Source organism: Pristiophorus japonicus, chromosome 4 (assembly GCF_044704955.1).
Source record: "Pristiophorus japonicus isolate sPriJap1 chromosome 4, sPriJap1.hap1, whole genome shotgun sequence".
NCBI lineage: Eukaryota > Metazoa > Chordata > Chondrichthyes > Pristiophoridae > Pristiophorus > Pristiophorus japonicus.
Window position 1 is genome coordinate 242911969 of NC_091980.1, and position 15494 is coordinate 242927462.

Consider the following 15494-nt stretch of genomic DNA (forward strand, 5'->3'; position numbering starts at 1 on the left):
CTCTCACTGTCAGATACACACACACATACGCTTCACTGTCAATTACACACACAAACACACGCACACACACACCTCTCACGGTCAGATATGCACACACACTCCGCTCACTGTCAGATACACACACACACACACACCCTGTCAAATAGACACACAGACACACACCTCCCTGTTAAATAGACACACACACATACACACACACACCTCCCTGTCAAATAGACACACACACACACCTCCCTGTCAAATAGACACACACACACACCTCCCTGTCAAATACACGCGCACACACACACACAGACACACACACACACCTCCCTGTCAAATAGACACACACACACACCCCTCACTGTCAGACACACACACACACACACCTCTCACTGTCAGATACATACACACACACACACACACACACACACACACACACACACCTCACTGTCAGATACATACACATACACACCCCACACTGTCAGATACTGAGACACACACACACACACCCCTCACTGTCAGATACTGAGACACACACACACGCACACCTCTCACTGTCAGATACACACAAACACACACACACCTCTCACTGTCAGATACACACACGCACACACACCTACCTCACTGTCAGATATGCTCACACACACCTCCCTGTCAAATGGACACACACACACACCTCCCTGTCAAATAGACACACACACACACACCTCCCTGTCAAATAGACACACACACACACACACCTCCCTGTCAAATAGACACACACACACACACACCTCCCTGTCAAATACACACACACACCTCCCTGTCAAATAAACACACACACACACACACACACCTCCCTGTCAAATAGACACACACACACACCACCCTGTCAAATAGACACACACACCACCCTGTCAAATAGACACACACACACACACACACACACACACACACACTCACCTCACTGTCAGATACACACGCACACATACCTGTCAAATACACGCGCGCGCGCGCACACACCCTCACTGTCAGATACACACGCACACACACACCCTCACTGTCAGATACACACGCACACACACGCACCTCCCCCCCTCACTGTCAGATACACACACACACACCTCCCTTTCAAATACACGCACACCTACCTCACTGTCCGATACACACGCACACACACCTGTCAAATACACGCGCGCGCGCGCGCGCACACACCCTCACTGTCAGATACACACGCACACACACCCTCACTGTCAGATACACACGCACACACACACCCTCACTGTCAGATACACGCACACACACACCCTCACTGTCAGATACACACACACACACACACCCTCACTGTCAAACACACACACACATACGCCTCACTGTCAAATACACACAAACACACACACACACACGCAACTCCCTGTCAAATACACACACACACCTCCCTGTCAAATACACACACATGCGCCTCTCTGTCAAATAGACACACACACACACACACACACTTCCCTGTCAAATACACACACACACACACACACACCTCCCTGTCAAATAGACACACACACACACACCTCCCTGTCAAATAGACACACACACACACACAAGACACACACACACACACCTCCCTGTCAAATAGACACACACACACATACACCTCCCTGTCAAATAGACACACACACACACACACCTCCCTGTCAAATAGACACACACACACACACACATCCCTGTCAAATAGACACACACACACACCTCCCTGTCAAATAGACACACACACACACACACCTCCCTGTCAAATAGACACACACACACACACACACACACACACACACACACACACACACACACCTCCCTGTCAAATAGACACACACACACACGCACCTCCCTGTCAATTAGACACACACAGACACGCACCTCCCTGTCAATTAGACACACACAGACACACACACACACGTACCTCCCTGTCAAATAGACACACACACACACACACACACACACACACACACACACACACACACACCTCCCTGTCAAATAGACACACACACACCTCCCTGTCAAATAGACACACACACACACACACCTCCCTGTCAAATAGACACACACACACACACACACACACACACACACACACACACCTCCCTGTCAAATAGACACACACACACACACACACACACCTCCCTGTCAAATGGACACACACACACACACCTCCCTGTCAAATAGAGACACACACACACACACACCTCCCTGTCAAATAGACACACACACACACACACACACACACACACCTCCCTGTCAAATAGACACACACACACACACACACACACACACACACCTCCCTGTCAAATAGACACACACACACACACACACACACACACCTCCCTGTCAAATGGACACACACACACACACCTCCCTGTCAAATAGAGACACACACACACACACACACACCTCCCTGTCAAATAGACACACACACACACACACACACACACACACACACCTCCCTGTCAAATAGACACACACACACACACACCTCCCTGTCAAATAGACACACACACACACACACACACACACACACACACACACACCTCCCTGTCAAATGGACACACACACACACACACCTCCCTGTCAAATGGACACACACACACACACACACACACACACACACACACACACACACACACCTCCCTGTCACACACACACACACACCTCCCTGTCACACACACACACACACCTCCCTGTCAAATACACACACACACACACACACACACACACACACACACACCTCCCTGTCACACACACACACACACCTCCCTGTCAAATAGAAAAACACACACACACACACACACCTCCGTCAAATACACACACACCTCCCTGTCAAATACACACACACACCTCCCTGTCAAATACACACACCGCACCTCCCTGTCAAATACACACACACGCACCTCCCTGTCAAATAGACACACACACACACCTCCACACACACACACACACACACCTCCCTGTCAAATACATACACACACACACACACACACACCTCCCTGTCAAATGGACACACACACACACACCTCCCTGTCAAATAGAGACACACACACACACCTCCCTGTCAAATAGACACACACACACACACACACACACACACACACCTCCCTGTCAAATAGACACACACACACACACACCTCCCTGTCAAATAGACACACACACACACACACACACACACACACACCTCCCTGTCAAATAGACACACACACACACACACACACACCTCCCTGTCAAATGGACACACACACACACACCTCCCTGTCAAATAGAGACACACACACACACACACACACACACACCTCCCTGTCAAATAGACACACACACACACACACACACACACACACCTCCCTGTCAAATAGACACACACACGCACACACCTCCCTGTCAAATAGACACACACACACACACACACACACACACCTCCCTGTCAAATGGACACACACACACACACACCTCCCTGTCAAATGGACACACACACACACACACACACACACACACACACACACACACACACCTCCCTGTCACACACACACACACACCTCCCTGTCAAATAGAAAAACACACACACACACACACCTCCCTGTCAAATACACACACACACACACACACACACACACACACACACACCTCCCTGTCACACACACACACACACCTCCCTGTCAAATAGAAAAACACACACACACACACACACCTCCGTCAAATACACACACACCTCCCTGTCAAATACACACACACACCTCCCTGTCAAATACACACACCGCACCTCCCTGTCAAATACACACACACGCACCTCCCTGTCAAATAGACACACAGACACACCTCCACACACACACACACACACACACCTCCCTGTCAAATACATACACACACACACACACACACACACACACACCTCTCACTGACAGATACATACACACACATACACACACACACATCTCTCACTGTCAGATACACACACACACACACACACACACACACACCCCTCACTGTCTCACACACACACACACACACCCACACACCCCTCCATGTCACACACACACACACACACACACACACCTCCCTGTCAAATACACACACACACACACACACACACCTCCCTGTCAAATACATATACACACACAACCACACACCTCCCTGTCAAATACATATACACACACAACCACACACCTCCCTGTCAAATACACACACACACACACACCCCTGTCAAATACACACACACACACACCTCCCTGTCAAATACATATACACACACACACACACACACCTCCCTGTCAAATACACACACACACACCTCCCTGTCAAATACACACACACACACACACACACACACACACACACACACACCTCCCTGTCAAATACACACACACACACACACACACACACACACACACACACACACACACACCTCCCTGTCAAATACACACACACACACACAGCTCCCTGTCAAATCGACACACACACACACCCCTCACTGTCAGATACACACACACACACTTGTCAAATACACAAGCCCGCGCCGCACACGCCCTCACTGTCAGATACACACGCACACACACACCCTCACTGTCAAATACACACACACACACACCTCTCTGTCAAATACACACACACGCCTCCCTGTCATACACACACACACACACACACACACACACCTCTCACTGTCAGATACACACACCTCTCACTGTCAAATACACACACACACCTCTCTGACACACACACACACACACACACACCTCCCTGTCAAATACACGCACACACACACACCTCCCTGTCAAATACACGCACACACACACACCTCCCTGTCACACACGCGCGCACACACACACACCTCCCTGTCACACACACACACACACACACACATCCCTGTCAAATACACGCACACCTACCTCACTGTCAGATACACATGCGCACACACACGCACCCTCACTGTCAAATAGACGCACGCACACACACACACCTCCCTGTCAAATACACGCACACACACACACCTCCCTGTCAAATACACGCACACCACCTCACTGTCAGATACACACAGAGACAGACACACCTCTCACTGTCAGATACACACACACACACACTTGTCAAATACACACGCGCGCGCGCACACACCCTCACTGTCAGAAACAGACGCGCACACACCTGTCAAATACACGCGCGCACACACCCTCACTGTCAGATACACACACACACACACACCCTCACTGTTAAATAAACACACAAACGCACGCACCCCCCCTCCCTCACTGTCAGATACACACAGAGACAGACACACATCTCACTGTCAGATACACACAAACACATACGCCTCACTGTCAAATACACACACACACCTCTCACTGTCAGATACGCACACACACACATCTGTCAGTCAGATACACACACACATACATCCCTGTCAAATAGATACACACACACACACCTCCCTGTCAAATAGACACACACACACCTCCCTGTCAAATAGACACGCACCTCCCTGTTAAATACACACATACACACACACCTCCCTGTCAAATAGACACACACACACCTCCCTGTCAAATAGACACACACACACACCTCCCTGTCAAATAGACACACACACACTCCTCCCTGTCAATAGACACACAAACACACACACACCTCCCTGTCATGTACACACACACCTCCCTGTCATACACACACACACATACACCTCCCTGTCTCACACACACACACACACACACCTCCCTGTCAAATACACACACACATACACACACACACACACACCTCCCTGTCAAATACACACACACACACACACACACCTCCCTGTCAAATAGACACACACACACACACACATACCTCCCTGTCTCTCACACACACCTCCCTGTCAAATACACACACACACCCCACACACACACACACACACACACACACACCTCCCTGTCAAATAAACACACACACACACACACCTCCCTGTCAAATAGACACACACACACACACACCTCCCTGTCAAATAGACACACACACACACACACACCTCCCTGTCAAATAGACACACACACACACACACACACACCTCCCTGTCAAATAGACACACACACACACACACACACCTCCCTGTCAAATAGACACACACACACACACACCTCCCTGTCAAATAGACACACACACACACACACCTCCCTGTCAAATAGACACACACACACACACACCTCCCTGTCAAATAGACACACACACACACACACCTCCCTGTCAAATAGACACACACACACACACACACCTCCCTGTCAAATAGACACACACACACACACCTCCCTGTCAAATAGACACACACATACACACACCTCCCTGTCAAATAGACACACACACACACACACACGCACCTCCCTGTCAAATACACACACACACACACACACCTCGCTGTCAAATAGACACAGACACACACACACACACCTCCCTGTCAAATAGACACAGACACACACACACACACACCTCCCTGTCAAATAGACACACACACACCTCGCTGTCAAATAGACACACACACACACACTTCGCTGTCAAATAGACACACACACACACACACACACCTCGCTGTCAAATAGACACACACACACACACACACACACACCTCGCTGTCAAATTTATTGAGTCATATTTTTCCTTCTGTGGTGATTGTGCTAAGATTGCTCGGTAGCATAATGCCTTTACTAAAATAGTCATCAGTTGACACTTTCTCCTTTTCGTTTGCTTATCCAAAATAAGTTATATATGACTCAATAAATGAATCCTCCTCTGCACCCAAAGAGCATTTGTATCTTAATACTGCATTTTCAGTGCTGGCTGGAACTCTGGAGGAACCTCTTCATCTGTGTAGTTGCATTAATATTTGGAGCTCCTCTCAGCTTGAATCTCAACTCTAGATTTACATGATAACTTTAGCACTGGTGCAAAGGTTCACACTGATAAAGTTGTAGTGTGAACATATGCTAAATTCCATTTGATTGGGACCATAATTGAGCTTTTACTTGAGTGGCTTGATCATGTGCAGGAAAGGTTTTTGCAGTCTCATTTTAGCTGATTACCAGTGAAGCTGGCTTGTAATTTTGTCTTCGGATAATGATGAATAGAAATTGACAGCACTTTTTGCAGTGTGTAAAGTTGTGATCTTAATTATGTCTCAAATTTTCTAGGAGAGAAATGCTTGTGGTTAAACTACCACACAAATCAGTAATATAATACTAATTAACTGAGCAATGCTTCCATTGTATGTTTCGTTCCCTTGGTTAGTGTTTGATGCAGACGTTGAACTTGTGCCTACATGGCAAAATTAAATTTTAGCTAGCCAATGCCCAGTTTTGGACATGCACTCCTTTGTGGTCCATGGTCAGGAGGTTACCCAATTCTAATCATGGTGGAAACATTGAGATAATATCATCATCATAGGCAGTCCCTCGAAATCAAGGAACACTTGTTTCCACTCTCAAAATGAGTTCTTCGGTGACTGTACAGTCCAATACGGGAATTAGTCTCTGTCTGTTCTACCTGTGACAGTCGTTGGAGGAAAGGGTGGGTGGGGAGTCTGGTTTGCCGCACGCTCCTTCCGTTGCCTGTGCTTGGTTTCTGCATGCTCTCAGCGATGAGACTCGAGATGCTCAGCGCCCTCCCAGATGCACTTCCTCCACTTAGGGCAGTCTTTGGCCAGGGACTCCCAGGTGTCAAGGAGGCTTTGAGGGTGTCCTTGAAACATTTCCTCTGCCCACCTTGGGCTCGTTGCTAATGTGCAGAAAATTTATCAGTACCATTCCCAAGGCAGTTACTTGGATCAACTTGCATGCTGTCATTATCTGACCGATCAGATGCTCCAAGCTAGTCTCATCACTGAGGCTAGATATTCATGGCCCGCCCTTCGACCTTGCCGTCTCTCATGGCCTCGCTACTCCCATTGTGTCAATCACAGATAAGGCCATTTCTGATCACTTCCTCGCATCGCTCTCCACTCGCATCTTTCCCCCGCCCCCTCGGCCCCCAACCCTACCTCGTTCTGTGTCCATCCCTGGGGAAAATGCCCGCGCCCGTCTCTCTTACAACTGCACTTATGAACTCCCAACTGTCCAACCTTTGACCCTCCATTCACCATGACATTTCTGCAGCTACCAATCTACTCAATCGCACCCTCACCACCACCTTTGGTGCCCTAGTCCCTGTTAAAACAATTAGTCTCTCTCTCTCTCTCATCTGGCCATTCCCCCTGGTACAGCCCTGGTCTTTGCTCCCTTAAGTCCAAGGGACGCAGACTTCAACGAATGTGGCGGACAACTAGTTTAATTATTCACCACCAAATCTGGCTGGACCACATAAAGCACTATCGGGTCCTGCTCTCATCTGCCAAAATCGCTCACTATTTCAGAATCATTCCTTTTAAACCCCACTGCCCAGTCTCCATCCTCATCTCCAACAATATGTGAGGAGCTCATGGACTTTTGTCTTTAAGATTGAGACCATGTGTTTGGCCGACTTTGCCTCTTCCCTTCCATCCCCTAGCCCACCAGGCCAAACTTCTTCTAAGTATCCGCCCTGCCTTAGCCCTGACCTCTCATCTTTCTCCAGTTTCTCTCCGATCTCTCCTCATGACCTTTCCGAGCTCATCCTATTCACGAGACCCACTTCCTGCCCTTGACCTTATTCCCACCAAACTGCTGACTGCCCAATTTCCTTTTCTGGCTCCCATGTTAGCTGACATTGTTAATGGTTCGTTCTCTCTCAAGTACCATCCCCCTTTCCCTCAAATCTGCCATCATCACCCCTTTCCTCAAAAAACCAAACCTTGACCCCTTCTTCCTTGCAAACTATCACCCCATCTCCAACCTCCCTTTCCTCTCAAGTCCTTAAACGTGTTGTCGCCTCCCAAATCCATGCCTATCTTTCCTGCAATTCCATGAAGTTGTTGTAGTGTCCCTGCACCTTGTTACTGAATCACATGAGGCATGTACTGCAGATACGGTCACTGCGTGACCTTTCTTTATTCCCAGGACCAAGAAGTGATGACCCTGTGTGGAACCTCCCTTTAAATACCTGAGTGCCCAGGTGAGGAGTGTCTCCCACAAGTTCACCCCCTGTGGTCAAGGTGTGCATTTCCAGGACATATATACAGTGCACAGTGTGGTTGCATGAAGGTTACAGTTACATGAAGGTTACAGTTGTATGAAGGTTGCATACATGACAGTTGTTGTTTAGTCATTAACTGCACCGACGCTGGCTGTGCTGTGGACCATCCCCCTCCCCCCTCCCGCAGACAGCAATCCGTGAAACTGACAACAAACTTGGGCTTTTCTGTGGTAATATCGCTGTTAAACACCCCATTAAATATTAGGCCTTGTTGGATTAGGTGTAACTGGGGTTTTAACAGCCTATTGACTGCTAAACAAATATTATGGCCCTGAAAAACTCACATTTTAATTTTGGAGTGTCAAATTTCACCAATATGATAACAATTACAATTTAAGAAACTTACATTTTTTTATATTAAAAGTTTGTTCACATTTATTTTAGGTTTACTTTATCCCCATGTGAGAGTCCCAATCTTCCTTTTGCTCTCTAACATTTTTAAAAAGTCAGGATGAAACCAGGTTCTAATTTCCTGCTTCCCTATCTGAGTATTATGCAATATGATTGGCTGTTTAGACAGCTTGTTGACGTCACAGCAGAGCATGCGAGGGATTCCCCATTATACTGCACTGAAATCACTTGCGCGTCGTAAAAGGCAAATTTCTCGCCACAGAGATCATGATATCTTTATGGGGCAGCTTTCTTCGGGGCCAGCGGCCAACGCCTCTTCTTCGCAGCTGACGGCAAGTTCCTGGCCGTTATCTTTGTTTTCTCACTTTATGCAACTTTATTTTAGTTTGTGGTCTCTTAACGTGATTCTGCATGGTGTTATATTCATAGTAAGCATAATCTTCTATTTTCTTTTTCAGTTGCCTGGTTTGGTTTTGATTCAGGTTCAGCTCACCCTGACATTCTGTTCTCTAATGACAACCTCACTGTTACCTGCAACAGCTATGATGACAGGGTAGTACTAGGAAACACCGGATTTTCCAGAGGTATCCATTATTGGGAGCTGAATATTGACCGCTACGACAACCATCCTGACCCTGCGTTTGGTGTGGCCCGTATAGATGTCTTGAAAGATGTCATGTTAGGAAAAGATGATAAGGCCTGGGCTATGTATGTTGATAATAACCGAAGCTGGTTTATGCATAACAACTCTCACACGAACAGGTAAAGTAAAACATGATTATTGTTAACCCAGTAAATGCTGGACTCAATTGCGAAAGTGGCTTAGAGGAGTTATTGAGTCCAACTGTTGGGGAGTCAAATCGACCTACAGAGTTGAAATGCAAAGACCACTGAATCAACCTAGATTCATGATTGGATTTTTCCTGTCCTGATCGTTATGTCAGAAAACTGCACGTGTAAACCCAATTCCTTGATGTCACCAACCTTCACTGTTTAAGCAAAAATAGAATGCTCATTCTTTGCAGCCGATTTTTACAAGTTCCACTGAGAATGAGGCTTCCTCTTTAATGCCTTGTTCATAAACTACCATCTTAATCAGCATTAAGAAGTTGATTAGAACAGCTTCTGTACACACGCATCAGTACATGTTTTTAACATGTTCTGAGTTTATTGCCTATTAAAAATATGAAAAGAGGAATGAGGAAAGACCATTCAGCCCATTGAAGCTCATTCCTTTAATACTGTATACATCACTTGTGTATGTGTCAACCCTATGTGCATTTTGTTGCAAAAACAAGCTCAATTAGAGAAAGAATGTACACGTTTATAGAGCCTCATTATTTATTAGGACATCTCTAATGAATTAGTTTTTGAATTATGTACTGAAGTACAAATGTGGGAATAGAGTGGATACATGGGAAAGGAGATAAGATCTTGAACTGTTGAAATGGGAAAGCGGAAAGAAATAGCCTGTAAACTGTTTTTTCTACTTAAAAAGTGACTTTGTAAAGAGCTACTACAATCTATTATTGAGGATTCTAAAACAATGCTATATTTTTTTACTTGTTTATACACTTAACAAATGAGCACCTTTGTTTCTTTTCAAACTGTTGAATCCCTTCCCTTATTTCAACTATATATGCCTGTTCATAAACAGTGAATAATCTTACCAGCGATACAAGTATAACCGGACCTGTATTTATTCTCTTTATATCTGACATTTACAATATATATTATCTTGACCCGCTGTCGCAAAGTAAGCATTTATGGATTGTCTGCACAAGGTTTCTAGCAAATGAAGATAGAGCAACTTGGGCATGAGAATGCATTTAAGGGCATGCTAGATAAATACGAGGGATAAAGGAATAGAAGCTTATGCTGATCGGGTGGGAGGAGGCCCGTGTGAAGCATAAATCCTGGCTTGGCCTGTTTTTGTGCTGTACAGTCTATACAATATAATACAAAATGTACAAAACTGGTGGAATTGTACTGATCGGGTTTGCTATTTTATACACTTAACAAATGAGCACCTTTGTTTCTTTCCCCTAGAACTGAGGGAGGCATTACCAAAGGAGTCACCGTTGGTGTGCTGTTGGATTTCAACAGACGAACACTTACTTTTTCCATTAATGATGAGCAACAGGGACCTGTTGCCTTTGAGGATATGGAAGGCCTTTTCTTCCCAGCAGTAAGCCTGAATAGAAATGTGCAGGTGTGTTCTGTGGTACAGTACTTATTACTTTTAATTCAGAAAATTAATTTTATACATGTGCATTTAAATAATTGAGTGATTTCTCCTGCCCCCCCACCCCACTCCCATTTCAGTTTGTTACTCTGTAGCAACTAAGTAGTTTTGAATTTGAATTGATTTTTTTCACCTGTCGTACACATCCCTATCACATGCACAAGGGAGCAGATTAGAACTAATAGAACATAAAAAATAATTTTCCATTAAAAACCGGTCATTATAAATAGCAGACCATTTAATTTCCAATGCAATTTGAAACTTTGAACAGCTTGGTTATCTGCTCAGGAAGGTAGCCATTGGCTAACTCGACAAGGTACAGGCCTTGTCACAAGGAATGACAGCAGAAACAAAGTGGTTGATGGTCTCTCTACTTTAACGAATTATGTCAAAGCACTCAGTCAAGAAGAATACCACTGACGTGAAGCTAAGGACAGACTTTGTGTGACTGCTGATGGGGCCAATGATTTTCTTGTCCCCGTGGCAGAAGTCATAAACAAATTGAAGCTAGAAATGGCTATCGACTTGTCCTTGAAGCTAAAACTCGCTATCAACTCATCCTTTCAGGGAACCTCTAAAGAGTCACTTATAGCTGCCTCAGACAAAGCAAGAGTTGCTGCATGGGTAGATTATGACTTGTGAAGCTGTCTCATTAAAATGATCAAGCAAGGTCAATATGTTCATCTACAAGCGCTCACAATTAAACAGAAATGATCCGAAATCATTTTTCTATTGATTAAAATCTGTCATGTTGAGGGAAAAGTTCCTCTGGGCTGATGCCAATGATTGGCAAGTCTGATGCTCTTAAAGGCATCTTCAGGAGAGTGAAAGCACTTAACCAATGAATTACTTTTGAAGTCTAGTAATTTATGTAAGCAAACCCTGCAGCAGCCAATTTTGCACACAACGAAGTCTTGCAGCAAATGGAAGTACTTCTATTCTTCTTTGAATAGTGCATTGGGATATTTAACATCCTTCCGAAGCACTAATGGGCAGAAGCAGCCCAGTTTATTGTCTCAAAAGATAGCACTGCTGACAATGCAGCAATCTCCTCAGTACTACGCTGGAAGTGTCAGCCTAGATTATGGGTTAAAGTCATAGGGCTCAATTTTCCCCAAAGCTTTTTTTGGCATACTTGAAGAGTTATGCCCATTTTTGGGGGGCCCAAGTACCAAGGCACCTTGCCTGTGCTGCTCCAGCTACCCCAGCCCCGAGTGCCTTGCCGGTCCCCCGCTCCTAGCCCTGGTCGAAGGGTTTGCCGGTCCACTCCCCCGCCCCTATCCCAGGCCGTATGGCCTCCTCCCTCCCAGTCCCCGCATTTAACTACACCCGAAAGGCTTCCCCTTGTAAGGGGGAGATGGGAAGGCTTCCTCTCCCACGAGCGGGCCCACTGATATAGAGGGTCGACGCTCGCCCCAGCCCACGTAGCAATTCTCGAAGTTAGCAGACAGAGACGGATGACAAAGTATAACGATCTTTATTACGAACGTCCGGGAACACCTCTTATCACAGTCGCCTGTGAGTGGAGATGCTCTCCGAACAGCACAATCATACAACTTTTATACATTTCAAAACCCCTCTGTTCCCGGACAAGACCTCCCTAGATTTCTAATTGAACTACCTTATCAGTGCTACTTCTCTAATTGGACTACCTTATTAGTGCTACTTTGGATTGACAGGCCAAGACCCTCGTGACCGCTTTAGGCCGTGACTAGAATGACTTCATTAGGTCGGAATTTGTTATACATTTCCTTGGTGCCTGTGCTAAAGCTTGCTGTTTTCTGCTCAACAAACCTATCCTTTGTGCATTTCCTAGCTCCATAACTTACCGAATAAATCCACACCTGCGTTTCTAAATTAAAATGTCTTAAAACTTCCCACATACAGGACAACACTACAAAGGGTTAAAAAAACTTTCACTCTGTTTTGAAAACATGAAAAGTTCATTCCACAGTCAAAAAATCACACAGGAACTCTCACTCTCCCATTATTAAATCCCCCTTCTCATCTTCTAAGGGACCAACATTTAGAAAATTTTGCATCTTTCTATGTACAACTTTGTAGACCACCTGCTTTCTCATTGGCTTTGAATCTGTTTGGTTTTTAATGGTTATTTTCTACTTGTTTGGTCATTTTTGGTGCAATATGAATAAATCACATTCCACAACAACATTCGGTTAATAAAAGGAATCAGCTGCTTGGGTGGGAGGAGGCCCTTGTGAAGCTTAAACCCAGCAAAGATCAGTTGGGCGAAATACCCTGTTTCTATGTATAGTCCCTGCGTAGAGTCAGGATTGTTGTTGATAATAGGGTGTCTCTTATTCTAACGTTTAATGTTGTGAATTTTGTGGCGAGTGGGTTATGAGACTTCTTAGCCAGTTGTCACCTGAGGAATCTGGACCTTGATGGGCTGAGAATTTGATTTGCCAGGCGGCTGATATAAAGGCTTGAACCATCCCAACCTGGGTCTCCATTTATTAGCAAGTGATGTACAGATGCTTGAGGCTGCTGAAACCAGGGACTTAATCCATGAGGAGTTCAAGTAACGAGAAGTATAACTGCGTTGGGATAATGTGCAGATTTATTTATTTGTGTACTAAAAAAAAATCTGAGCATCATGGGAGATACACTAGTGTTAATTGTTTATTAGAAATACTTGGAAAAATAATATAAATTGTGATTTATCAGTTATATTCTCAACTTCTCTATAGGTGACACTCCACACTGGTTTGGAAATTCCTCAACTTCCTGCTGCTGCTGCAAGAGACCCATTAGCATCTTAATCCAGGTCATTGTGCAAAAACCTGCTGTATTGTCTTTTGAGATCCAAGTGACAGGAATCCCTGCCTGCTAAGATTCTTAAAAGATTCAACATCTCTTGATACAAGTTTGCTAGTTGGTGCTTAATGACTGGAGGAAAACCAAAAATAGTTTGAAGTATTCTACAGTCGTGAAACATACATGATTGTTAATTGGAACATTTGTGTTCGCTTTGACGCTTTGTGCTAACTAAAATTGTAAAAGCATTGATGCAGCCTGAAATGTAATTTAATGTCCAGTATCTTTTATGTTTACTGATTTATTTTTTCTTGTGCTACTCTAATTGCTGTGCATACAGTTTTAGCTGCCGCATTTAATGAGAAAGGGAAACAACAGTGCAGTGTAATTGTAGAAAGTGCTATATTTGCAAGCAAATTACATTACAAGGTATTCACAGTTGCTATTAACCTTCAGGACTTATTCTTTCCTGTTGCCTTTGAATCTATATTCAACACCATTCCAAACCAGTTGTTTGAATTACCAAGAGGTAATCTGCATACCTCCACTCAAACTGTTAAATTTCTGTTCAGACATTGGGAAGCAAAGATTGCAGTTAGTAACGTGATTGGAATGCTCAGTAATTGGGAAATTCTCAGTCAGATACATTTTACTTTAGATTCAATTACAGCATGACCACACACATACTGAGTACTATCCTGGTTTAATTAAAACGAAAGAATAGTGTAGATGTGTTGCAACATGTATGGGAAGATCTTGGGCAATACCAAGCCTGGTAAGATTATTGTTTCAGTATCTCTGCATATAAAAAGCAGATTATTCGAATATTGAACCAATAATGAGCTTGTGTTCCTTTGGTCAGTTGTACAGTAGAATAGTTTTATATTGGTATATTACATGTATCCAGTTCAAATTTTAGCATAGAATAGTTCTCAAAGTAAATGGGAGCTTATGTGATAGGTTATTATTTGTATAGTGATAAAAGCATTTAAGAATTGTTTTAACT

At 44.8% G+C, this 15494-nt stretch overlaps 1 protein-coding gene across 1 annotated transcript in view; it reads left to right on the forward strand.

The window, feature by feature from the left end:
- Positions 1-14542, forward strand: part of trim9 (tripartite motif containing 9) — a 180442-nt gene extending 165900 nt beyond the window's left edge. Inside the window, exons 9-11 of the mRNA XM_070877493.1 lie at positions 9924-10227; positions 11515-11677; positions 14422-14542. Of these exons, the coding sequence (XP_070733594.1) occupies positions 9924-10227; positions 11515-11677; positions 14422-14493 (539 nt within the window). The 3' untranslated portion in view covers positions 14494-14542. The remainder of the gene's footprint in view (positions 1-9923; positions 10228-11514; positions 11678-14421) is intronic.
- The last annotated feature ends 952 nt before the right edge of the window (positions 14543-15494 follow it).